The sequence below is a fragment of the Prionailurus viverrinus genome, chromosome D2 (assembly GCF_022837055.1).
Source record: "Prionailurus viverrinus isolate Anna chromosome D2, UM_Priviv_1.0, whole genome shotgun sequence".
Classification (NCBI taxonomy): domain Eukaryota; kingdom Metazoa; phylum Chordata; class Mammalia; order Carnivora; family Felidae; genus Prionailurus; species Prionailurus viverrinus.
The window spans coordinates 11,152,585-11,179,418 of NC_062571.1; the positions used below are offsets into that span (position 1 = coordinate 11,152,585).

Below are 26,834 nucleotides of genomic sequence, written 5' to 3' on the forward strand. Positions count from 1 at the left end.
GACAGAGCATGAACAGGGGAGGGTCAGAGAGAGGGAGACACAGAATCCGAAGCAGGCTCCAGGCTCTGAGCTGCCAGCACAGAGCCTGATCCGGGGCTCGAACTCACTAACTGCGGGATCATGACCTGAGCTGAAGTCGGAGGCTCAACAGACTGAGCCACTCAAGTGCCCCAGAGATAAATATTTTAACTTCTAGCTGTTATGAGTGTGGTATCACTTTTCTAAAAACATTAAACTAAGAAGAATAAACACACATGAAGAAATTGACAGATTCTATAAAAAAAAATTCCCAGGTCATAAGATATTATCTTTGCATAGTTTCATATAGAAGCACTATAAAGTTATAAAAATGCTATAAGTCACAAAGATGGGAAAAAGAACAGGCAAGAGATTAATATTTGCTATAAATAAAATGGTTTTAATAGATAAAATTCATTACTAATCAGTAAAATAACGCATTAATAGAAAAATGGACAAGAGATATGAAAGGCAATTCATAAAATAAAGAAAAATGGCAGAGTAAACACAAAACAATGGCTGAGAAGTGGGAGTTACGGAAGTGCATTTGAAATTAGCATTGGAGGGACGCCTGGGTGGCTCAGTCGGTTAAGCGTCCGACTTCACCTCAGGTCACCATCTTGGCAGTTGACGAGTTCCAGCCCCGCATCAGGCTCTGTGCTGATGGCTCGGAGCCTGGGGCCTGCTTCCGATTCTGTGTTTCCCTCTCTCTCTCTGCCCCTTCCCTGCTCATGCTCTGTCTCTCTCTGTCTCAAAAATAAATAAACATTAAAAAAAAATTTTTTTTTTGAAATTAACATTGGATCCCATTTTTTAACTATTGTATTTTTAAATAGTAAAAAGAATAATAATCAGAAATGAGGAAAACGTGAGGAAACAGGCTTTTCTTGTAAAACTTGACAGTGTCAAGTGAATCAATTTTCTGGAAAGACAGTGAGATGTTATCATGATCCTTTAATATATGCCTATTCTTTAATCTGTAACTAAAATAAATAACTAAACTGAACTATAACCAAACTGAGACTATAACTAAACTATAACTATAACTGAAACAAATAAAATTAAATATATATAGGTTTTATATATATTTAAATATATATACATAAATAAATAGAAAAATATGAACAGAGATTAACATTATTTATGGAAATGAAAAAAACATTCATTTTTCAAAAATGAGGTAACAATAAATTATAAAACTCCCTCAGTATAAAATATTTGAAGCCCTAAAAATCATATGAAAAGAGATTAACTGAAAATATAGGTAGGGGCGCCTGGGTGGTTCAGTCGGTTAAGCGTCCAGCTCTTGACTTTGGCTCAGGTCAAGATCTCATGGTCTGCGATTTGAGCTCCCTATCAGTCTCTGCGCTGGCAGCACATAGCCTGCTTGGATTCTCTCTTCCTCTCCCTCTACCCCTTCCCTGCTTGTGTGCTCTGTTTCTTTCTCTCTCTCAAAATAAAAAAAAATAAAGTTAATAAAATATGTGTTAAAGAAAATACAGGTAAAAAATATTCAGAGTGAACTCAGTTGTCCTCTTTATGGATTAATTGTTCTGGCTCTATGTAGTTGCCACCCTATTTTAATTATTGATGCTTTATTTTTTATTATTTTTAAAAAAATATTTATCTTGAGAGAGAGAGAGAGAGAGAGAGAGACAGCATGAGCAGGGGAGGAGCAGAGAGAGAGGGAGAGACAGACTCCCACGCAGGCTCTGCACTGTCAGCTCAATCTCGGGAGTGGTGACATCACAACCCAGAGTCAGACCCTTAATTGACGAAGCCAACAGGCACCCCTACGTATTGATGCTTTGTAAGTTTTAACAGTTGGTAGGCCAGATGAGTGAGTACTCTCACATTACCTTTTCCTCTCTCAAAATTTTATTGGCTAGTCTTGTGAGTCATTCTTTCAAATGAACTTTCAAATGAATTTCCCAAATTTCAATAAAAAACAAATTTCTTAAAAAACTTTAAGAAAGAAAAACTTTTTTTAAATGTTTATTTTTGAGAGAGAAAGAGACAGAATGCGAGTAGAGGAGGGGCAGAGAGAGGGAGACACAGAATCCGAAGCAGGCTCCAGGCTCCGAGCTGTCAGCACACAGCCCGATGCAGGGCTTGAACTCATGAACCATGAGATCATGACCTGAGAGGAAGTCAGATGCTTAACTGACTGAGCCATCCAGGCACCCCAAAACCCAAATTTCTGCTTGAAACTGTATCGTAGTAGATTAACTAGGGGAGAATTTACAACTTTTTAGTATTATTCCATTAGGATATCCTTTCACTGATTTATTTCATCAGTCTTCTTGCCGAATGTCATTTTCTTTAGTCTAGCCTTTAAAAAAACTGCCGTCTTTTTCTTCTCTTTTTCACAGAAATCTTTTTACTGAAGTTGCGAGTGACCTCTTATTTTAAAATTCAGTGGGACACCTGAACTTGACCTGTCCACATCATCTGAAGATCTCTTCATCTTGAATGCGAAAACATGAAAAAGAAAGCTGGTTTTTTTTTTTTTTTTAATTTTTTTTTTTTTTCAACGTTTATTTATTTTTGGGACAGAGAGAGACAGAGCATGAACGGGGGAGGGGCAGAGAGAGAGGGAGACACAGAATCGGAAACAGGCTCCAGGCTCTGAGCCATCAGCCCAGAGCCTGACGCGGGGCTCGAACTCACAGACCGCGAGATCGTGACCTGGCTGAAGTCGGACGCTTAACCGACTGCGTCACCCAGGCGCCCCAAGAAAGCTGGTTTTAATAACTGCCTATATTCATGCTTAATTTGCTTTTCAGATACATATGAGGAACTCTTCTAGCAGATTCCTTCATAAACTGGACTCATAAATGCTCTGTTTAATCTTTACATTGAATATGGTCTTTACCATTATTGCTTTACTTTTTTTTTTTTTTTACATAACTTGATCGACTTTTATTGTATCAATTCAAATTTAGCTTAAAGATTGTTCAATTACTTCCAAGGAATTCAAGATGTTGATCTCGTTGTTTAGTGTGTAACTAAGGAAAAAATGATAAAGCAAAGACTTGAAATAAATGGTTGTAACACCGGAAACAGATATTGACACAAAGTTAGTTTTAAAATCTTACCTTTCCACATAAATACTTTTGCTGGTTCCCAAAGCATATAAGCTAGTCAGAATTCTATAACATGACACCTGTACATCTTCCACTAAGGAAAAATAAAAACAGAACAAAAACACTTGTTATTTATACACTGTCGTAAGAAATTTTAGAATAAAACCAAAATTCCATATTAAGGGCATACTTATGTTTTAGCATTTTTTAAAAAAATCAAAATTAGGGGTGCCTGGTTGGCTCAGTCGGTTAAATGTCCGACTTCAGCTCAGGTCATGATCTCGCAGTTCGTGAGTTTGAGCCCCACGTCGGGCTCTGTGCTGACAGCTTGGAGCCTGGGGCCTGCTTCCGAGTCTGTGTCTCCCTCTGTCTCTGCCCTACCCCTGCTCATGCTCTGTGTCTCTCTCTCTCAAAAATAAACAGACATTAAAAAAAATTGTTTTTAAAGCAAAATTAGAACAAACACATATGTAAAATGAAATAAAAAATTATTTCTCAAACAAAATTTGTTTCTTTAAGGAGCTGAAAGCATTCTATGGAATGGACTATAATTATTCGGAACATTCTCAGGAACATTTTAAAAATAATTTTTCTGTAGATGGAGGAAAAAAGGATTTCAAGAATAAAATTAAGCACAAGAATATTTGGGAACATCAGGCAGATTGTGTCTCCTGTTTTGAAGGTATATAAAGACTGTGTCTTTGATTTTAACACCTAAGTGAACAATAATGACAGTGCTGGAGGAGGTGGTGAGTTACTTGTTTTTGACCTGACATTCGAGGCATCGGGAAGCCAATCTTATAGAGAAGCCAGAAACTAAAATAAAACCTTATAGGTGATCTATGATCCGATAAGGCATGTTTAAAAGGCAAGGAAGAAAATCTAAGAACCTGGGATTTCTAATCCCAACTCTTCTAGTATTTCCTGGAGAATGTACCATGACATGAATGGAGAAATCATCCTTGTCCTCCGGACCTGGTTCCGTGTCCACACTGCACTGCAGTGCTCCTACAATGGTTCAAGGACATGTGCCGCGAAATAGCGGCTGTGTTATCCACTGAGTAACACAGTGGTTTTCACACACAGCCGTACTTCACTGGGAGACCTACAAGGTGGAGAGTCTGAGTAGGCATGTCATTAAGACCCACTTAACAAGGGCTTACATCTCTCACGCTCAACATCAGTAGGAGAGTCGGAAATTGGGACAGGTCACGTATCATTGTGTTTCGCATTGCTATTAGCATTCTGTGGATATTTTTAACAATTATGGAAATCTATGCAAAAATAGCCGATTAAATCCATAAAAACAGACCAAAACCTACAAATAGAAAGCGTGTGAGCCACTGTAGTAGGCCAATTGTTTAGCCACGGACTTTGTCAGAATTACAGCTTGTAGAACAATGTGCACTGACTCAGACGTAATTGGAAAACAATGTTGCACATCCCGTGATCAAACTGCATTAGAAAAATTCCATGGAAAGAGGGAACAGAGAAGCAGCAAAATTTGGAACCTGCACTTGAACAAGGTGGAAATGACTGCCCACCACCACTACCTTCCTGGTCCCTTCTGTGAACGCATGTGATTCAGTGATCTACCTCTCTAAGAATGGTTTCTGTAACTCAAATGTCAACCGAATGTTCTGGGGGCAAAAAAAAAGAGTGCATTTCAATGGATAAGCAGCGCTTGATGGGGCTTTTACAATTTCTCATTGTACTATTAGATAGTGAAAGTCTAAGTAATAGGTTTACATACATATTAGATCTTCTCCGAACTGATGCTGGCCAATATGCTCAAATAATGATGACAGCATTGGCAACAGAGCCACCGTGGTATAATTGATAATCTGAGTAACACCTTTGGGTTGGTTTCGGGTGTGCGTGAACTGGCCCTGCTTGAGATTCTCCATCGTCTTCTCCAGATCCTCCGCCGCATTGTCCAGAAACGTTCTGAGCGCACTTTTAACACTCTCCAGGCCAGTCTTCATGACAGTCCTAGCAATTAGAGAAGGGAGAACAGACACCTTGCAAAAGGACCAAGTGGAATAGAAATAACACATGCTTCTACTTTGGTTACTTATCCGTGACTTTCACTCAGCCAATTACTTTAATTCACCCTCAATAAACTTTTTCAACGTACTTGAATTTACAGTAATATATTGCTCTGCGAATGCATAACCTTTCCCAAATGTCTTCACCGTCAACTTAATGAGGGCCCAGATCAAGAGGCAGCGCTCATGCTCTGTATTTTCTGGCAATTTTGAGTATTTGTTTCATAATGAGCAAAACACAGGTTTTGAGCCAGCTAATCCCCAAATCCAACACAACCGAAACGGTTTCTGAGGCAACGGCTGTGAACGAAACGTTGAATCCCTGCTACACCAAGTCATTAAATGATGTAAATGTCTTAGGAGTGAAGTATAGCCATGAGCTAAATGAGCCTCTAAAGGCTGAACTTTGTACAGAAGTGACCCCCAAATGCCACTATTTCTAGTAGGAAATGAAGGGATCTAATAGCATCTACTTTTTTCATTTATTATACAAAACACCTCGAGTAAAATTTTAAAGGCAAAGATAAAGAACCCGAGAGTATCATGGGATATTCTCTGTAGGAGGAATTTTTATTTAGATCTATCCTGGATAATACGTGAAATAAATGTATGACTTAAAGGCTGAATCAATCCTGCGAGATACACGGATTTGGTATTTAGGCAAACGATTGGGTTTCCAGTCCTGTGGCTGGGAGGGCAGAGTAGAAAGTACACGGACTTGGGAACTGGCCTACTCCCACACTTACTATGCAATCTTAAGCTTCACTTCGCTCATCTGTAAAATAAGAATAAAGCTCATGTCCTTATAAAGCTAAACGTTACCACAAGTGTGGAACACAAGTTACCACACCTCGAAGCTACTGAGACCTCTGAAGTTGCAGCTTACCATCATCTTTACTGGACATGATACATTCCCGCTTCAACCTTCAGTTACATACCTAGCTGCTACAGACATTGCTTGAAATTTAAATAACGATATATATATATATATATATGATCACAAAAATAACAGAATGCCATTTATTAGTAATTTACAAAATACGTTTTCACCCACAAGTGTTTATTACAATTCCAAACACTGAAATCAAGAGACAAGGAATGTCTTAACATTCTTTTAAGTGTAGCACTACTATGCTCACTTAGACAAAAACGTATCCATTTACCTTGCATCCAAAGTCTGACCCAAAATATGAAGACAGTTGACAATTGATGTGGCATCATTTCCTAAAGAGCAAACAAAATGCTATATAAATTGCCCGGAGGATTTCTCAGCGACCTCTTCTGGTAATATTTGTGTACCAAAAATTAGTCAACAGTACAACCCGACAGTAACTCAATTAACAAGATTTTTTGATAATCAAGTTCAAAATCATGCGGTTTTTCTGCTCGAAAGTGGTTATGCAAATGTAAGTAGAAAAGCAATAAAGCATGTTTCATCAAACAGCTGACATACTCAAGAAGCATTCAAAGCACTGTGCCAGGCTGAAGTGTTTTAACTGAACTCTTCAAATATATTCACCTCCCCATATTGGCTCATCTTCCTCCTAAGTCATAATGTGTAGCAACTTTTTAAAATCAGCTCATATCCTTTATGAAACGAGATGGGCCAAAAGTCCCATAAATAAATTGAATTCCTTTGCAATTACCCAAGCGTCTCTGCTTTCTTATTCCATTCAACTGCATTAGGATGAATTATTTTGCCCAAGTGTTTTTGGCCTTCGGTGAAAACGAGCCACCAAACTATCACGTAAATAAGCATCAGAAGCTGAAGAGGTTAAATCCTACCCTTCTCAGATATTTGAAATGGGGATGGCTTTTCTTGAAAGATGACATTCACCCATTTTAACTGTGTATTTTATCAGAAAGTACAGAAATAGCAATGATGAATTACTGTACCTATTTGACTTTGTGATGAAGATACGTAATAGCAAATAAATAAAATGATGAATCCAAAGTTACAAAGTAATTTGGCCACTCACAATACAGCTTGCCATTATTGCTTCCTCATTTTATAGTTCCCTATTTATAATACATAGAGTCATTTCCCGGGTCCTGAGGTCTATATGTACATTTTTAATAACATTTGAGTATGTTACATTCTTTTGGCAAAAAAAAAAAATCTTTATATGAAAATTAACAACTGCCTTAGAATCTGGATAAGACAGTTTAGTGATATGATATACATAAGAAAAAAGAAAACTAAGTTGTTCATTGCTAGACTGAGTTCTTTGATAAAATGTCCCATTCATCTCGTGCTTTGATTCTCAGAATTTCTGGTAATAATGAAGACAAAATCAGCAGAAAGGCAGAATTTGTTATGTCCCTGTCTATTGATTCGTAGGGCTTTCACTGCAGCCCATGGAAGTATTACTCATTTAATTATTCATTCACTCAATAAATACATGTCAAATACCAGGCATTCTGAAACTTCCAGTTATAAGTGAAACAGAGTTCTCATGGTACTTGCATTTTAATGGAGGACACAGTTAATAAAATATTAAGAAAAAAATCAATATGAACCTAATACCAGGCTACAGTAAAAACTATATATTTATATATATTAATTATATAACTATATATATATAGTTACACACACACACATACGTATATCAGAGAATAGGGATAAGAGCAACTGGGTAGGGTAATAAGGTGAGTGGTCACAAGGCTCTAAGAAGGTGGCATTTGAGCAGAGATTTGAATGAACAAATCATGCCTATATCTGGGAGAAGGGCCCAGGCAGAGGGAACAGCACGTGCAAAGGCTCTGAGGCAGAAAATGAAGCTGGTGTTCCACGTAAGGCAGTGAAGGTGGCTGATGTGTGATCAAGATTCAGGGGAAAGAAGGGGGGTATGAGGTAGAGAGGAGGGGACTGGCCAGGTTTTGCAATTAGAGCAAGAAGTCTGATTTTTTTTTTTTTTCAGGTGCAACAGTAAATATCTTTAGGTTTTGAACAGGAAGGGTTCTGGTTTCTATTTTAAAAGGACTAATTCACACTGTGTGAAACTCTGGAAGGGCAAGAGTGCAAGTGGTTAGGAAGCTGCTACAGTCAATGACACTGAATTTGCATTAGGATACCAGCAGTGAAGAAGTTAAGAATTCATTTTAAGCCTTCGCTTATGGACTGAACGTGAAATGAGACGGATAGGAATCAGGGACAACTCCAAAATTGGGTGAGCACTTGTATGAGCAATTGGGTGAACGGTGGTAAGATTTACTGATGTAGAGAGAGCACAAGACAGGAGCGGGATGAGGGAGCTGGGGGCAGCTCAATCTGCTTCAGGTAGGTTCAGCGTGATGGGCCTATTAATGTCAGGTAGAGAAGCAGAATAGGCTGCCGGTGCACACATCTGGAGTGCAGAGAACACAGCTGGGTTGGAGCTACACATTTGGGCCCCATAAGCATACAGATACTTTGAAAAATCATGGGCCTGAATGAAATTGGCCAGCATGTGCATAAATACAGAAGAAAAAAAAGGTCTCAGGGCCTCCAATGTTTGGAAGTGTGAAAGATAAGGAGGAGACGGCCCAGAAAATGAGAAAGAGAAGGCCCAGGAGGGAGAGGGGACACAAGGCAACGTGTGAGACTCTAATGGAAGTTATTAGTTAGCCCCAAGTCAGAGAGGCTGGCCCCTCACTCTTTGTCCTAAAACTCAGCTCTTTTTCCCTTTCCCTTCCAGTCTGCTGTCTCCTCGTATAGAGGACCAGTGTTTGTACTTTGAGCCTTCTCCAAAGAAATGGCTGGGGTATCGTAAACCTCCATTCATTATGAACTCGTGAGGCGGGATTTCTCTGCCTGGTGTAGGCCAGCCCCGAGAATAGTGTCCGGCAAACAGCAGGTATTCGGTTAAATCTTGTGGGCTGTGAAGAATAGGAATTAGTACCAGTGGCCAGACAAGTTCTGGGGGTCAGAGGAAAATGCATAGGGCGTATGGGAGATTTCTGTGATTGTAGAGTAACCCACCATAAGCTCTGGGAATCGTCACATTTTGGTATACTCCACATTAGATGCAGTATAACTCTGAATGGAAACATCTCCGTGTAAAAAAAAAAAAAAACGGTAGGGGGAGGCCCCTAAGGAATGTAGAAAAAGTACAAATTGAATCTTCAACATCTTGTTGGGCAGACCAAGCAAAAGCATCAATTCTACCAGCAGGGGTAGCGGCCTAGCTTATGATTAGTTTTGAAGAGATAAAGCATGTAGCAAGAACTTTAAATAATATAAGAACCCCGTGCACCCCGCCCTTCTGAAGGCTCTCTGGATCGCCATCACCAGAAATGCCAATCACACTATCGGTAAGGACAGGAAAGGCTAGTGACAGTGGAGTAAGATGATAACATTCTAAAGCGATGATTGTATTTTCATGTATTTAACTACATGTAATTTCTTCACTACTCGGACTAGAATAAAAACCAAAAGTTTGATACTTTCCAGCTTATGCTCTTTCAAGGTCCAAACTGCTTCCCTTGTCTTAAACATAACTGACCAACACTTAAGGAAACACCCATGAGTTAGTTGCCTACTTGTCTCTGAGGTTGTGTGTTCCCATCAGTGCGTAAGCATGAAAGGTACATAATTAAAATCATAACCTATCCCTGAATCTGACAGCAAGAGACAGCAAGCGTTTGGTTTTTACAATGATTGTACCAACTCATAAAACATGACAACTCTCTAAATAAAAACAACAAAGTTAAAAGGCGTTAGAGTCAAAATATTCCTTTTGTATCTTAATCTCAATTTGTTTTGTGGTTTTTAATATAAGGTTCCTGTAAATCACGAGTTTTCAATGTTATTCAAAATCTGACGTGTGATGTCCTGCTTCTGTTCTGTAATGTGATGTTTCGAGTCACTGGGAAAGCAGTGACAGACTTTCTAATTTTTTTTCTTCATCCTCACTTGTCTCCCATGGCTCTTGACACAATACCCCATTGCGTTCGCTCCTTTGAAGAAACGATTAATCTTGGCAGAATCCTCATTAATAATGTGAAATAAAACTATGCTAGAAGCACAAATTTCTCTCAAAATTAAGAGGGGATAAAAAGAGATTGAAAAGGGCCAATAACTTCATTACTTCCAAAGTCTGTGACACTGAACAGAATAAAATTATTGAAACTTTAACCTAGTGAGAAGTTTTAGTTAAACTGAAAATATATTTTAGATAATTACATATTCTATTTATTTACCCCGAAGTAAGTACATTCTCTCAAAGTGGTATGTTCAAAGGAAAGAAATATCTGTTATCACTCTAATACTATTTTCTGATACTATTTTCATGATAGGTCTCTAATTCTGTCGTTTCTCACCTATTTCTTCACAAGAAATGCGTTATTTTTTACATAGCTCATAAAACAAGTTAAATCCAGGAAACTCTTGCCTTTGCTATGTATACTGTCATGAAACAACAGAACTGTTACTCTAGGGAAAGACCTTAACAATATTTTAGTGATTTCAACAATACTCAGCAAAAGCAGCACATTGCACATAAGTGAACTATTAAATTCCCAGCATAATGACATGTCCAATTTTCAGATATGCACTATCCTCAGAGACCCTGAGTGCTTTAAGTAATTTTCCTTTCATTATGTGTCCCATTAAACACAAGCACGATCTGAACCTTCTTAGGGATAATACGTACATGTACTAGTTTTCTAATATCTCCTGATACAAGATAGCAGCCCTCATTTTAAACACGAATGGATTTTGGGGGTGGGGAGATAACAGATGGGTCAACGTAAATTTAACACATTAATTTGTTAATCAGGGAGAGATACCAACTGGTAGAATCTACTGTATCACTTTACTACTGAAACTCTGCAAACATAACATTAAGATTTACACGGCAGTTTAAATCAGGCATCTCTTCCTGGGGGGAGAAAACCCAACATTTTAACAAGAACTACTGCTTCTTTTAAATATGTGACAATACTGGGGCGCCTGGGTGGCTCAGTCGGTTAAGTGGCCGACCTCGGCTCAAGTCACGATCTCGCAGTCTGTGAGTTCGAGCCCCGCGACGGGCTCTGTGCTGACCGCTCGGAGCCTGGAGCCTGTTTCAGATTCTGTGTCTCCCTCTCTCTCTGACCCTCCCCCATTCATGCTCTGTCTCTCTCTGTCTCAAAAATAAATAAACGTTAAAAAAAAATTAAAAAAAAAATAAATATGTGGCAATACTTACCCTATTTAATATCCCTGCGGCTAATACTGGAGTCAAATTAAAGACGTGCCACGTTGGGTTCTAGGGTCACTGAGGACAAACCAGAAGAAATTCTGGAGTACTATGCTCAATTTTGGAGTGTTTGCTTGATTCCAGGCATTCCCAAAAATGTCTCTGCTATCAGATTAGGAAACTCTCCAGCTCTCTGGACAATCTGCTATCTCACTAATACGTGAACAATTTATCAGAAAGTGTGAAAGTAGAAAAGGCCTTCGAATGATAACTATTTTGTGCCTTCTCATATAGTTCCTCTAGGTGAAAGGATCACGGTTGGCTGGGTTTAATGATCTTGTTTGAATAGTCATTAATTATGCGTTACTTCCTCTTCAGTGTAAGTGCCCTAAGTGGTTTCTTGGACACCTTAAGAAATAAAAATATATATATATGTGATTCTAATGAAATGTGGGATAATTGGATACATTTTTCTTGATCATCTCATAAGCCAAAAAAAAAAGGTACAATTTCAGTTATTCTGAATGTAAGAAAATTCCAAATCAAGAGCCCTTATCTCTTTGTTCTAAGCGTCTGCTCTTCTCTTTTGGAATGTAGGCTTCCTAAAGGCAAGATCTAGTTGGTTCATTCCTTCAGTCACCTGACATGGATAAAAGACCTACTATGTGCCAGGCTTCAGATACAACAAGCCCTCAGTGAGCCGAGAGATTTGTGCCAGACAGGGACGTGACTCTGGGGACATCATGGAGGACAGGTACTCGAGTGAACAGAATGTTCTAAGAGTAGGGGGAGGGACTAAAATCAGGGAGGTTGGGGAAGGTTTTCCTGACAGAGTATGTAATATTTGGGTTGAAATCTGAAGGGTGAGGTGTGCAGTTTACTCCACTGAGTGTGAAGGACTGGAGAGGAGACTTATGTCTGGGGACCCCATTCTAGTAGGCAATTACAGCAGGTGGAAAGACCCTGCACAGAAAGGGATATGGTACTTTGAAGAAGCAGAGAGAAGGCCACTTAAGCTGAAGCATAGACAGCAGGCCAGAACATGGCAGGGAAGGTGGATGGAGGGGTACTTAGGGGATAGTCTATGAAACACTAATGTGGCCAGATTCAGAAATTTTCTTCTCAAGAAAAGGGAAGCCACTGAACCTGCAGGAGAGTGATAGGAAAGACAGGATTGTGGGAAGATCCAACTGCTGTGGAGAACACTCTGGAAGAGCAAGAGGGGATTCAGGGAGAATGGTCAGTTTGTTCCAAGAGGACAGATGACCGATGCCTCGACCGGCCTCCGATGGTCACAGTGGAGAAGTGCAGAAATCTTCATTTTCCTATTCTCACACCCTGAAAGGATGACCCCACACAGCAGAGCACAATAAATGTTGATTGATGGAGTGCCTGGCGGGGCTCGGTCAGTTAAGTGTCTGACTTCGGCTCAGGTCGTGATCTCCTGGTTCATGAGCTCGAGCCCCGCGTCAGGCTCTGAGCTGTCAGAGCCTGGAGCCTGTTTCCGATTCTGTGTCTCCCTCTCTCTGCCCCTCCCCTGCTCATTCTCTGTCCCTGTCTCTCTCAAAAATAATTAAACATTAAAAAAATTTTTAATAAAAGTTAAAAATAAATATTGAATGAATGCATCAAATGAATGCTATTAAGGCATTAGATTATATTTTATTATTATTTATTTCACATATAAAAATAAAGCCCTTATGAAGTCCTGATTTGCATACACCTGTGGCACCACGGCTGTCCCTGTTGGAGGCTTAGTTACCAGATTCTGCTTCCTTTCCAACTGACCAAAAGGCTTAAACAGGCTGTAGCAGGAGGGCTTATGTATTTTCTACCATCGTTGGCATTTGTAATCGGAATTTCCACTTAGCAAAAGTGAGCAAAAATGGTGGGATTAAAAAGCAATATTTCATTAGTTGCCAATGGATCCTTGAAAACGGCAAATGGGATTCCCATCACTTCTCAACTTGCCTGGGTCCCGTCCATGTCCTAACCAATTTTCTTAAATACAAGAGTACACCAACTTATAATCACTAACGAGGATGTCAGAATTCAAACAGGAAGCCTATATATATATATAGGTCTCTATATATATATGTATAATGAAGATACTAATTTCTTCACTGTTATATTTTTCCATAAAGCATTCTAATGGATTCATCAGAACTACTGTTCTGTGGGGAATAGGGCCTGTTTCTGCTTTTAAAAGACTTAGCTTTTTCAAATATAAAATGAAACGGTTTAAATGCCTCAAAAAAATATATGAAGCATAAAACGTTTTGTACTGATGGTCTCTTTAGTTCTTAAATAGTGTGCCTCAATGTAGAGAATGCATTTTTAAGTCGATAAAAGACATACACAAATATAGAAGTCCAAATGTGGGGAATCTTCAATTAATCAGAAAAGTCCTTCAACTACAGATGAAGTCTGGAAGCATAACAAGAATTTAATTTGGCAGCCAGCTTGGAATAAAGAGTCCCTTACTCATCAGATCCTGAACTCACCACAATTACTACCACCACGACGAATATTTTGTCTCTTGGTATGAATATTCCCCTTGTGTCTCCAATCGCACCTTCCTGACATGTTGAGGGTGTGTCTTTCTAAATCTTTACTTCTGGTCATTGCTCCTAAGACACAAAGCCCGGGCATTCCTTTGTCAACCTCAACTTTTAACTGTCTTAATCTGTCCTTAGCTTAAGTCATAAACAGTTTGTAAATTTAAAGCAGTACAGTAAAAACCACTTTGATCATCAGTGTATTGTCTATCAGAATTTGGAAAAAAAATGGTATGTTAGAGAAGGGAGAAAGGAAAAAATCACAGATAATATGACTATAAAGGACCACTATGTATGTATTTGTGTGTGTGTGTGTGTGTGTGTGTGTGTGTGTGTGTGTGTACATTAGGTCTCTCTCTTTAGGGAAATCCACAATGGCAGAACGGATATATCAAAAATAAATCGTTGATATACCACTTCGACTTCATTCTGGAAATGGGTAAATTATAAAGGCTTAATTATGCATGTACTTTAAAGAGCTAAGTCCTCTAGGTTCCCCTAGGAATCCCTTAGGTTTGAAAGCTGTTAAGACTGCAGTTTACATAATCCTTCAATGTTCATTATCTTATATTCGATCAGCTATGCGCAACTGATCTCTAAGATTAGTATTTATTGTGACCCAGTTTAAAAATGGAAAAACATGGGGTGCCTGGGTGGCTCAGTTGGTTAAGCAGCTGACTTTGGCTTAGGTCAAGATCTCACAGTTTGTGGGTTTGAGCCCCGCGTCGGGCTCTGTGCTGACAGCTCAGAGCCTGGAGCCTGTTTCAGATTCTGTGTCTCCCTCTGTCTCTGCCCCTCCCCTGCTCACGCTCTGTCTCTGTCTCAAAAATAAACAAACGTTAATTTTTTCTTTTTAAATGGAAAAACAAAAACAAAAACAAAGGTTCAGAGAAATCAAGTCTCTCATCCAAATCATTCAGCTGGTCTAGTTACAAATAAAGCATTTATATCTAGGTTTTCCGATTTGAAGCCCACTATTTTTCTGGGACAACCTACTAGAGTCTAAAGCCAGGTTGTAACTGTCATGTGTAAACGTGATATGGATAAGACTTAAAGATTCTAATAACTTGACAAGACTGTATTAGAAAATGTTTGATTAACAAAGGCCTCCTGAAGTTCGTATTATTGTATAGGCAAATGCCAAAACAAATTTGAAACCCTGAAAACAAGAGATGCTAGAATAATATAAAGAAGACACACACAAGTACGCTTTTGAGGTAAAGTAGCTCTCCAGTAAATTCCTGTTAAAAATAAAAATAATAGTATTTAAAGGCTACAGGATTTAAAATGCAATGCCTAAATGGAGTATCAGCATCATGTAGGGATGGTATGAATGTTAAAGTCTGGCTTGTCTCCATGGAGAGGTAGTACAAGTTTCATCAATGCATTTATCTTCAATTACTAGTCCCTTAAGAAACACAGGAGGTTAAAGAACAGGCAAAATTTATCCACAGTAAAAGAAGTCTATATGTAGTGCCTTTGCAGAGGTTATAAACCGGAAATGGCACAAGGGAGGCTTCTGGGGTGCTGGAAATGTTTTATGTCTTGATCTGAGCAAACGGACATGTATGCGTGGATGGAAAATTTCAACAAACTGTATCATCAAGCTGTCTTCAAGATTTGTGTACTTTGCTCCATATATGGAACACCTCAGAAAATTTTTAAAAGAAATTATAGTGAAATATAAACTAAGAAGCCAAGAATTTACAGTAAGAACTTAGAAACAGCACAACAGAAATATTACCATGCTCATCAGTAAGAATGCAAACACTGCTCTTGAGAAAAGGGGTCCCCATCAGAGCGATACAGAATAAGACAGCACTCTCGGAACACAAATGGAGGACACTTGAATCCACTGTTATTACGAGAAAGTTGAAGAGTTTCTAACAATTCTGTCTGCACAATGTTCATACAAATTTTTCTATGTCGAGGAAAAGTCAAACAAAAATCAGTCAACTAGAAATTACTTTGAAGAGATTTTGCCCAATGATGTGGCACAACTTAAATAGGAATGCAAAAACTCAGGCAATTTAAATGAAATACAGGGGCGCCTGGGAGGCTCAGTTGGTTAGGCGTCTGACTCTTAGTTTCAGCTTGGGTCATGATCTCACGATTCCTAAGTTTGAGCCCTGCGTTGGGCTTTGTGTTGACTGTGCAGACCCTGCTTGGGATTCTCTCTCTCTCTCTCTCTCTCTCTCTCTCTCTCTTTCAAAATAAATAATAAACTTTAAAAAATATTCACTGTGTCTTATATAGAAATGACTTAACCCTTAGCGTTTCCTGTGAATGGAACTGAACTTACATCTGTATCAGTACACTAAATATTTCATTACTAAAATCACCCCAACACTGTCTCAAAACCGACAGTGCACAGAGCTAAAGTTTGCTTTCGTGCTTTACAAAAGCAGATGCAGGAAATGAAAACACAAATTCTGCCAGCTGCTCTGGAGTCCTAAAGCCCCACGGCAAGGAGAATCTGTGGCATGTGGGTGACCGCCCTGCATGGCTGTCCAAAAGCAGGTGCACGGTGTGTGGACTTCAGTCACGCGAATTCTCAGACACAAACAAAAGCTAACTATGGGGTGGGTGATGCTAGAAAAGTCACTTCTGCCACGTGAGGTCCTTGCCTCACTGCCTCTACCATGAAGCTCCAATGTCTGGAATGCAGTCAACATGCAAATCTGTAGTCAAGAGCATTAAAAAAAAAAAAAAGAAGAAGAAGAAGAAGTGCAGTTAAAAATTTTTTTCTGACTTATGACAGCTCATTCTTTAATCTATCAGAAACAGACAAATGAATTCAAGGGCCCAGTTGCACTTCACCCCTCCGAAACAAAAGATGGCAGAAGCCGCCATGTCCATTCATTTTCTCTTTCATAATATAACCTTTTGATTTTCAAATGTGCTTTGGACCAGCATAAAAAAGTTACAGTCTTCAATTTCACCATAGAGAATGCTACTTACAAATGACCTCGAGGACCTTATCTTGGCCTATGACAACCATGCATGCAGCCATGCAAACATGCATTCATGCAACATAGCAGCACACAACACAGTGCAAAATTGGCAAAGAAAACCAAGTGATGGCCATGCTAGTATTGGTTGCAAGGGTCTCCTTACCAAATAGTGAAATCCTATGCCTGACAAGAACTCCAAGTTTGCAGAATAGGCTGAAGACAAAAGAAAAACAAAAGAGAAAGGGGGGAAGGGGGAGGGAAGATAGAAAAGACAGGGAGAAATTAAAATACAATTAAAAAAAAAGAAGAAAAAAGAAAAATAAACAGCTGATATATGAGCAGGAAAAAAGCAACATGATGTCACGCAGAAAGAATCAATTTTCTGAGCAGAATGTGGAGTAGAGGTATTAAAGAAAGAATCTTTGAGTGCATATCTTTAACAAACATGGTTAAAAAAGCACATATTATAAGTAAAGAAACCAAAAAAAATTTGAAAGCAAAGCTAATTAATATAAAAGCAATCTATATGAACCCCTTAAGAATATGACTACTCAAATAGCACAAGGAAAACGCTTAAAATTTTATCTGCCCAAATGCACCACTGAAATTCTAGAATTTTTGTTGTTGTTATGCATTATTATTTAAAATCAGAAGTATGGCACTTGGGGCATGAAATGTCACTTTAAGGTTTAGTATGTTTATCATTTGAACTTTCCTTCTTTCCAACCGTGAGCATACCCCTTCCGTATACACCAAAGCATCCAGTGAATTTGAACACAGTGAGGTAGAGATAGAATTTGAACAACTGATAATCACTCAGAAAAATGTTGCAGATGCAGTAAGTTCAAGGGCTCTTCATTCTAATGCTTGACGTAAGCCTATTTCTTATCTCCTCCAGAGCGAGTTTCGGAGCCACTGTGTTCCTGGGGATCGGCAGTGGGAGATCCCAAATAAGGGTGGCCTGCATTCAGCAGGACAGCACTGATATATGTACTAACTCTCACATCAGAACCTGGGAAAGACCTGCCATTGTCCCAGCTTGTCCCCAGGCTGCAGTCTGGCGGGCTCCTTCCAGGTCTTCTCAGGAATACCCTTCACTCCCTTCCCTGCTATACTCCCTTCTATCCATCCCTCAGGATTCAGCAACAGACATGTCTACTCCAACAAGCCTTTGCTAACATCCAGTGCTCCTTCACCACTCCCAGTCCAAGCTGAAAGGGTTCCTTCCAGCCTCTCCTAGGGGTCATGTGCAAATCTCTACCATGACATGTAACCTTCCATATTGCAAATGATACTATTTTCACATCTACCCAAACACTTCTGAGCTCTCAGATAGAGGCTCTGCGTAGCCAGAACTTGATGGAAGCTCTAGCCTTGATGACCCATGTGTACCGCACCACCCACACCCAGCTTGACTGTCCCAGCTAGATCCTGAGTGCCCCATTCTGTCTCGCAAAGCTCTCCCATAAACACAGTGTGTAGACATGCCCTCCCCAAGACTGGGGATATGGACGATGCCATGGAAAAAAAATGGAGTCACGAGCTCACGGCAGGACTGGAGAAAGGAGACGGAGAATCACGTCTGTGACACTGACTTTTTTAACAGTAAGTTTTGGCTATCATCTCTCATTTCTGTAACAATGCAGAATAATGTATTAATGAAAAATAACTATAAAGGGTATCGTACAGCTTTTCTGAGAGAACAAGCATCGGCAAATCTCTCAGGGAATTTGAGGTCTTGAGTCGTCTCCTAGCAGTGCTAAAAGTTTTTAAAACAATGATCTATTCAAGCAGATATTATATTTAAAATGAGATATTAGCCTCCTGAGCTGCACTGTCTCTGTGTTATAATGTAAACAAAAAAAGAGATAATAAAATAGGCAACGTTCTCCAGGTGCTCTGACCCACTGAGCCTTATGCTAATTCAACGACCATCTGTCTCCATCTCTAGAGACTGAGCGCTTGTCAGAGTCGTACGTATTTTGGATCCCTGTATGTTTATGAACCTGTTTTAAGTGATCTCGTTTTACTTCTTACCAACTGAGACTCTGTCGTATCAGTGTGAAACATTCTGAGATGATGTTGAATTTGTAATGCTAGGATCATGTTTGAACCCAATTCATCCAGACCTAGGACATTTTCCTGGGATGAAAAACACAGCATTATTCTGTGTCCGATTCTGTTGGATTATAGTGAATGTCTGAGAACCTGTTTGAAAAAAAATGACTTCTTAAGATAGCAATGCTTCTTAACTTTGGTTGTTCCTAATCAGTAGCCGATATGTAGAAATAGAAATATGTAGATATGTAGAAAACCAGGTTCTCACAAAGGACAAACTGTATCTATTTCTCTTCCTGTGCTATCATCCACTTTTAGAGTGGAGTTTGTATATCAACTATAAGGTTTTATTACTATAAGCTTTGGCCTATAGTTTCTCTAAAAATATTCTCCATAATACTGTCTTCTCTTTCTGTATGTATATCCCTCCATTACTAACATTCTTAAGAAATTATAATTCATTGGGGCGCCTGGGTGGCTCAGTGGGTCAAGCATCCAACTTTGGCTCAGGTCATGATCTCAGGGTCTGTGAGTTCGAGCCCTGTATCGGGTTCTGCTCTGCGCTGATCACTCAGAGCCTGGAGCCTGCTTTGGATTCTGTGTCTCCGTCTCTCTCTGCCCCACCACGCTCGCTTGCTCACACATGCACACACTCTCTCTCAAAAGTAAACAGTAAAATAATTAAGAAAAAGAATTCATAACGCACCTACAATTCCTTGGCTTTGATGTCTCACTGCTCTACAGAAACACTCCCTAGAAATTCTCGGTGCTTGCTGATCAGTAAATCAAATAATACTTTTTCAATCTCGGTCCTGGAAAGCTGCCTATGGTACTTGGCATCACTGACTACTTCAATCTGGGAAACTCTCAGTTCTGTTTTACGGCGATATGTTTCCCCTTCTTCTCTAATAAATCATCCTCAGTGTTCTTCAAAGAACCATTTCTGAAAACCCTTCAGATGTAATGAGTCTCTAAGGTTTGGAATTCAGACCTTTTTGCTTCTCTGTCTACTCTCCCTTCATCTGCTTCCAGAACTGTGAGCATAACATGGGTACAGATAATCTCCAAATATGCCATTTCCGGCTGAATAACCTGCCATGCTTCAGTAATTACCTAACCAAACTGAACCCCTTCTTCTCAAAACCAGGTCTCCGTCATTTCTTTTTTTTACCGTTGCCAGCAATATTGTTCCAACCACTCAGCACTGAAACTCCAGCACCGTGGGGGCCTGCCATATGACCCACTGCCAAGGTCTGTGATGTTCTCTCGTCCGTGCTTCCCACATCCAACCCCTCTCTCCACGTACATCTCCTCCGTATTCCCAGTACTTCATATATGTTTCCATTGCACTCGTCACAAGTTGTTAAGTGGTTAGCGCTACATGTATGCAGGTACTCAGATGCACTTTTAAGTGCACTTAATTGGGACTGCATCGTCATGTGTGTGTGTGTATCATCCTCAGTCCTGGGACAGCACCTTATACACGGCATGGCGGGCATTCAGAAACACGTGCTGAATGGATCTGTGGGGAGAACCACCTCTTTAAGGTAGCCCTTCCCTCACGACAGCCTGCATTGCTGTCATGGCCTCTTAGCAAGCTCACACTTCTCAATCCCACTTTTGTGGCCAGACTGCCCTTTATCCCAATGGCTTCATAGGGCTCAGGAATTAAGTAAAAAAGATTAATTATAAAAATTGAAAAGAAAAAAGGAAGAAGGTGCCTCGTTCCAGCAGTTAATATCAATGACAGGGTTCTATCAAATGAATCTATGTCACCCACACTTACCCTAAATTGCTATGTTCTACACTCTATACGTTATCGACACGTAGAAAATAGTCCCCCTTCTTAATCTACAACCTACAGATTCTTGACAGTCAATTCTGAATTATCGTGTCTTCTGTATATCTCTAGCCTGTCCATACCCACCCAATGTGGTCTTCCTTGTCCTTGAATCCCACAGCACTGCATGGCTTTCTTCTACTAGAATTATATTTTTACCCACATACTCAGGTAGTGCCAGCTACGCTCACAGAGAGCAGAGAGCACACCTTACTCTTTTCCACAGACATGATGGTGCTGACTTTAGACACAGTACATGCTCGCCATATGATTTCTAGTGCCAAGAAGTATCCAAACATCTAATGGCGACAACCCATTCTCAAATGTGGAGGTTAATTTAGACCCATGCCGTACTGCTACATGCAACTGTTAAATACGAATTAAAACTACTCCTGCAGTGTTCGACATGGGTGTGAAGGCATGACTTCTTATTCACAGTAGCAGGGACAGTGGGGTTTTTTTCTTTGTATTTGATCCTTTTTTCTTTTTAACCTATTTTCCCTGCCAAAGTAATATTTAACTGAAGTGGTAAGAAATCACATTTATAAAACTTCAGTGATCCCATTGTAACATGTCTAAAAATTTGTAGTTGGTTTTTGTTAGTGTGACGGTGATTTGGGTTGTTTTAAGACATAGATTTATGATCAGAAAAGTAAGACTTTTTCCACTTTAAAAATATATAAAAATGGTAAGAAAAGCACCTCTACTATGCTACCCAAGGGAAACAACTATTAAAATCAAGTTTCTTCCCTACCAATATTCTTCTACACATCCAAATTTAGAGGTTTTTTTTAAAGATCTTGATCCATATTATTTAAATAAATATATATATATTTTTTACTTTTTAAATAACCATTGTCCTAAGATGTGACATATTTGCATCCATCATGTTAATGGCCAGACAGCATTTTCCATGTGCCGTAATTTCTTTATCATTAACTTTATTCATTTTTCGTCCCAGAATTTTTCTGAGGCTAAAATCTACCTATGTTTGGTACTCAAGGGCTGTGATGAAATAAGGTACTTCTATCAGTGTGCATCTCATTCTTATATGTTGGAATGTGAGACCATTTTTCTCTTTTGGAAACGGTAACGGGAGAAATAAAATGTGCCGGTCCTTGTTGCCTGAGGTGGAGAAAATCTGAAGATGAAATTACAGAAAACCTTCTGGTGAGGCGTTAATAAAGAGGGGGCGTCTCAGGCCCCCAAACCACATCAACTGAGGCTCGCACAGAATAGCGATGCTCTTCCAATTTCTTCTATGAGGGGCAGTGGGCAAAGGAAAATTAGTTACCTCTGTGGTCAGTGAACAGCTCTCAGAGTAAGAATGAAAATGGAATGGAGATACAAACATGATGGGGGGGGGGGGCGGAGAATAGAATTTGCATACTTTTATTTGTATTCTTTCCTATATTCTTTGATTGTATTTCTCTTGGTTTACATAATTGACTGATACCCAAGTTCCCAACTCTGGGAACAAAGCTGCTGTTACAAAATCCTACTCTGATGGGGGAAGGGGGTGGGGGTGAGGAGACTGCAATAGCCTGGGCTCTCTGGGATTGAAAGGTAACTTGATGCCTTGGCATTTTCTAGCCACAGGGGATGGTGGGCCTGTGAAGCGATTAGGGCACTAGTGAAATGCAGAGAGCCGGACCTCTCTTTCCCAGGGAAAGCGGAAAGAAGACCACTCCAAAGTCAGGAGGAGATTCATACCTTGGAAAGTAGCCCCTCACCCCCTTTTTTCTGGTAACAAAGGTGGTGGAAACAAAGTGCGTCACTGGATGGATTCTCTGTTACTTTAACTATAATCAGTTATAACAACTTCACAGGAAGACTATTATTTGAAGAAGTTTGGGGCCGTTTTTAACGCGGTTGCAATCTTACATCACATGACATCTCATATCATTAAAGTCAAGTCCAAGGAAAGCTTGTAGCCTGCTTTATCTCGGTTACTCATTTTTATAGAAACTTCTTTCAAATACAATCTAGAAGCTTGGTATGGACTCCTGTGTAATTTGATAATACAGAAATAGATTTGCTCTGTAATCGATCACATATGTACTAAATTTTGGCATATTTTGAAAAATCAGACTTGAAATACCCAGCAGAATCACAAATAAATCTATGAGGAATACTTGGGTTTAAACAGAAATGAGAAAGCATTGCTAAATTGCCAACTTGAGTGGTGCAAATCTTCAGAAAGGTACATATTTTTACATCATTTTCTTCCAAGATAGGTCATTATTTACACACAAACGTTGAAAAATTTGATTTCTGTAAATGGGATTTTGCCCTCCAGAAAAACTCCTTTATTTTTCAAAATTGTGGCAAATATAGTAGACTCAGAAATCTTAGAGGAAGTAATGTTAAAAGCACCATTTATTGGGGCACCTGGGTGGCTCAGTTGGTTAAGTGTCTGATTTCGGCTTAGGTCGTGATTTCATGGTTCCGTGGGTTTGAGCCCCACATGGGGCTCTGTGCTGACAGCTCAGAGCCTGGAGCCTGCTTCGGATTCTGTGTCTCCCTCTCTCTGCCCCTCCCCTACTCGCGCTCTCTCTCTAGCAAGAATGAATAAACGTTAAAAAAAAAATTTAGAAAAAGCACCATTTATCACAAATACTAATGTGGTGATGACTCTGTGGATTCTGTGATGGGGGTCTTATTCCTTCTATTCAGCATGATATTTAGCAGCAAAATGGAAGAAAACTCAACGTTTAGAACACACGTATTAACTTGTAGAGAGCATCCTCCTCCGTGTTTGATCCCAAGGGGCCAAGGGTCAGGGAAGCCAGGTAGACACTGCATGCTCCCACCTCAAGGTCCCCAGATGCTCTTCCTCAAATGCAAATACACTTCGCTCAACAACAGTCTTTATTTTGTGTAGCTCTTTACCTCGTCACCATTTCTTTCTCCTTGTTTGACGCATGTCCTCCAGAACAGAGGGGTCTGCTTGCTGCAGATAAGAAGTATAAACGATGGTTTTTGAAATACTGATCAATTAAAGGAAGCACAACCTGAAAGAAAGGAAAAGAAAACAGATCTACATGGTGGACGGAGACTCTGGGGCAGCCAGACTTCCGTCCACCTGCAGCAGGTCCCCCAGTATCCATAGCCCTGCCAGTTGGCACGATTTTAGAGTATGCCTCTCTCAAATCTTACCCTGCTATCTCTAGTCCCGGGGGGGGGGGGGGGGGGGGAGGGTTGGAGGGTGTGTGTGTGTGCACACGTGCGTGCGTGTGTGTGTGTGAGAACTGCAACTCCACACTGTCAATTCACTGCTCCTAGTAACTACTCTGTGTGGCAAGCGTCATCATCCGTTTTACAGGTATTAAACTGAGGTGCAGAAAGTGAGTGACCTACTCAAAGTCACACTGCTGCTTACCTACCTCCACAGTGTTCTCACCTGGCCTCTCTCAGAGCCGCCTGGCCTTTCCCGCATGCTAATCCTGCTGCCCTTTGGCGAATTCCTCTTCTTTGCCCTGTGTGCTCACATCACAAGGCTCTGCACATGCCATTCCCTATGTCTGAAATGCTCTTCCCACACCCCGTAACCCGTCCACTCCACTCTTCCTGCAGACCTCAGCTCAGTGCTTCATCAGATAACTGTCCACTGATCTCCTCAACTAGGTAAAATCCCCATATTCTCTGGTCTTAGAACATCATTTGCAATTTTGCATTTAATACGTGTGATTCTGAATTAGTCTTTCTCCATAAGAGTCGATAAAATACACAAGAACAATACACATTTCTGGGTCTGTTTCCCATTACTGTGCTCTCCTGGCTTCTAGAACAACTCTTTGCTCTGCTTTGTTTACCCCTGGGTCACCAGTACTTAGGACTTTATGGGACCTACAGCAAGCGCTAGATAAATATTTGTTAAATAAATAAATGAAAAAAAAAATAACTGGCATTATCAGTATTTAGACTCAAGTCTGTCTAACTACATTTTTCCTACAATGTGGTATATGGCATATTTATATATAACAGCAACATACAAATTTTTTGTGATCTTCCTTGAAACTTGTGACATTGCCTGGATTTTGATTGGCACATAATAGCTACTCAATAAATATGTGAATGAATGGATTACAGACTCAGAGGAAATTAAACCACATTAGGCGTCTGCAAACAAAATCACTAGGGGTACACAGGGCAATACAAGAATGTATTTTAAATGTATGATTAGAGGCCATGGATACAGCATTTGTAATAATTGGCTATCAAGGGGGGGGGGATTACAATGCAGTATGATAGATAACTAACAATACGCATCCCAGGATAAACTTGGGATGCTTGATACGGATTTTGAGTGCTATACTGAGTGGAAAGAAAAGACGAGAGAAATCTCCCTTACAGTAAAGGGCACAAATCTGAAAACATATAAAAGAGGCCAAACATGAATCAATCAAAACAACAAGCCATTTTGCAAATGATCTCTAGGAACCAGCAAATGCAAGGACTTCGAAAATAAATTGACAGAAAGCATTACGTCCTCAGGCTAAGTGCAACATCGTATGAACAGGAACGCTTCCCAAGGGCATATTCTGTCTTCGCGACAGGAATCCCCGGGGCGTAGTCTAACCCCTGACAGAGACTGGACACACGCAGCACATGCTATGCCAGTGAATGGACCCAATGAGGAGAATCTGCAACACTTTGTCTCCTGACTGGAGACAGGGAGTCTGGCTGAAAGGAAGTCATGAATGTTCATGGCCTAGGGCAAACTCTTGATAAATTCGTCTTAAATGGAATGAAGAGCGCTATTTGGGTAGACTTTACATATAAACAATTCACCCTCTCTGATCCTCAGCTTCCTCTGCTGTAAACAGTAGGACGCGAGTCCCACAATAAAGCTTACACAGTAAAGCTTCTTATCATGTACAACTTCCTGAATTTATAATTTATAAATGAATTCTTTTCCCCTTTATAAAAGAAATGCTCGTACATTTTTAAATCCTAACAACCAAACTGAAGAAGTAGATTATTTTTCCTCTTTGTCATTTGATAAAGCCCAGCAAGGAGAACTTTGATTCCTACAGATTGAAGTGATTTGTGAATTACGGCAGGAAGAGCAGGGAGTGAAAATAAGACCGGGTATTCTAGGCGCAAATTCATCCTACATGACTCATGCACTTATTCCTGTGCCACAAAATATTTACTTGTAGTAGAACTCACACTGGTAGACCAGTACGCTCCGTAAAGAGGCAAAGATCTAAAGGGTATATTCGGTCGACAAACACAGGGAGTGAAAAACAAGATGGAGTGTATACTGTACTTTAGCAAAGAACTTGATTTCTTGCTCGTAAGGAAAATGTTCCGCCTTGCTTCTGCTGCCACCATCTGTAGAAATGAAGAGTTGTTGAACATGTTTTGTTTACTTGAAACATTACAAGAGCTTCCACCCAAAAAGCAACATGTAGAACACATCACTGTAACATCGCTGAACGTGTCATCCCAGGAAAGCGAACATAGAAACCCATCCGAAATATCAAGGCTAACTTCATTCAGCAGTATGACAATTTTTTACAAGGGATTTTCAAAAGTACCCAAATCGTAATAAAAAAATCTATCGAGGACAGCCTACACACACGCTGGCGTAGCTTTACAAGCTTCTTGACACGTAGCGGGAAAAGTGGAATAGAGTCACATAAAAACCCCGCATCTTCTTTCAGTAAGAAAGAAGCTCGCCAGAGATGACAACAGTGAGTATAAACTCAGTAAACAAAAATTGGTTAGATTGTTAGATTGGTGAGCCTCTAATAAAAATAGTTGCTTCTTGCTGGGACTAGAAGTTACAATATTAATATGCCAAGTGAAAAATTGCAGGAAGCCAGCCTGGGATGAGCGGGAGGACCACGACCGTAATATTCGGTTGGCAAATTAACATTCTGCTCAGGAGTAAAGAAGTTCACTTATGTCACAAGATAATTTCCATGAGCAAAGCAAAGACACCCGAGTTTTCCCCATGGCTCAAAAGGTTAAGAACTGATCGACCGAATGCACTGGGCTTTGAAGTGGCCCTTCTGTGCCTCCTTCACACATCCACAGGAGGTGACATCAACTCTAATAACCAGGATGATATGCAGACACACGGGAGAGCAAAATATATCC

General features: G+C 39.9%; 1 protein-coding gene across 1 annotated transcript in view; it reads right to left on the reverse strand.

The window, feature by feature from the left end:
• Positions 1-26,834, reverse strand: part of RYR2 (ryanodine receptor 2) — a 756,803-nt gene that overhangs the window by 141,355 nt on the left and 588,614 nt on the right. The window contains exons 61-66 of the mRNA XM_047824653.1: positions 25,999-26,063; positions 23,616-23,737; positions 16,989-17,038; positions 6,316-6,376; positions 4,858-5,096; positions 3,117-3,198 (exon numbers count right to left, since the gene is read on the reverse strand). Coding sequence (XP_047680609.1) covers positions 3,117-3,198; positions 4,858-5,096; positions 6,316-6,376; positions 16,989-17,038; positions 23,616-23,737; positions 25,999-26,063 — 619 coding nt within the window. The remainder of the gene's footprint in view (positions 1-3,116; positions 3,199-4,857; positions 5,097-6,315; positions 6,377-16,988; positions 17,039-23,615; positions 23,738-25,998; positions 26,064-26,834) is intronic.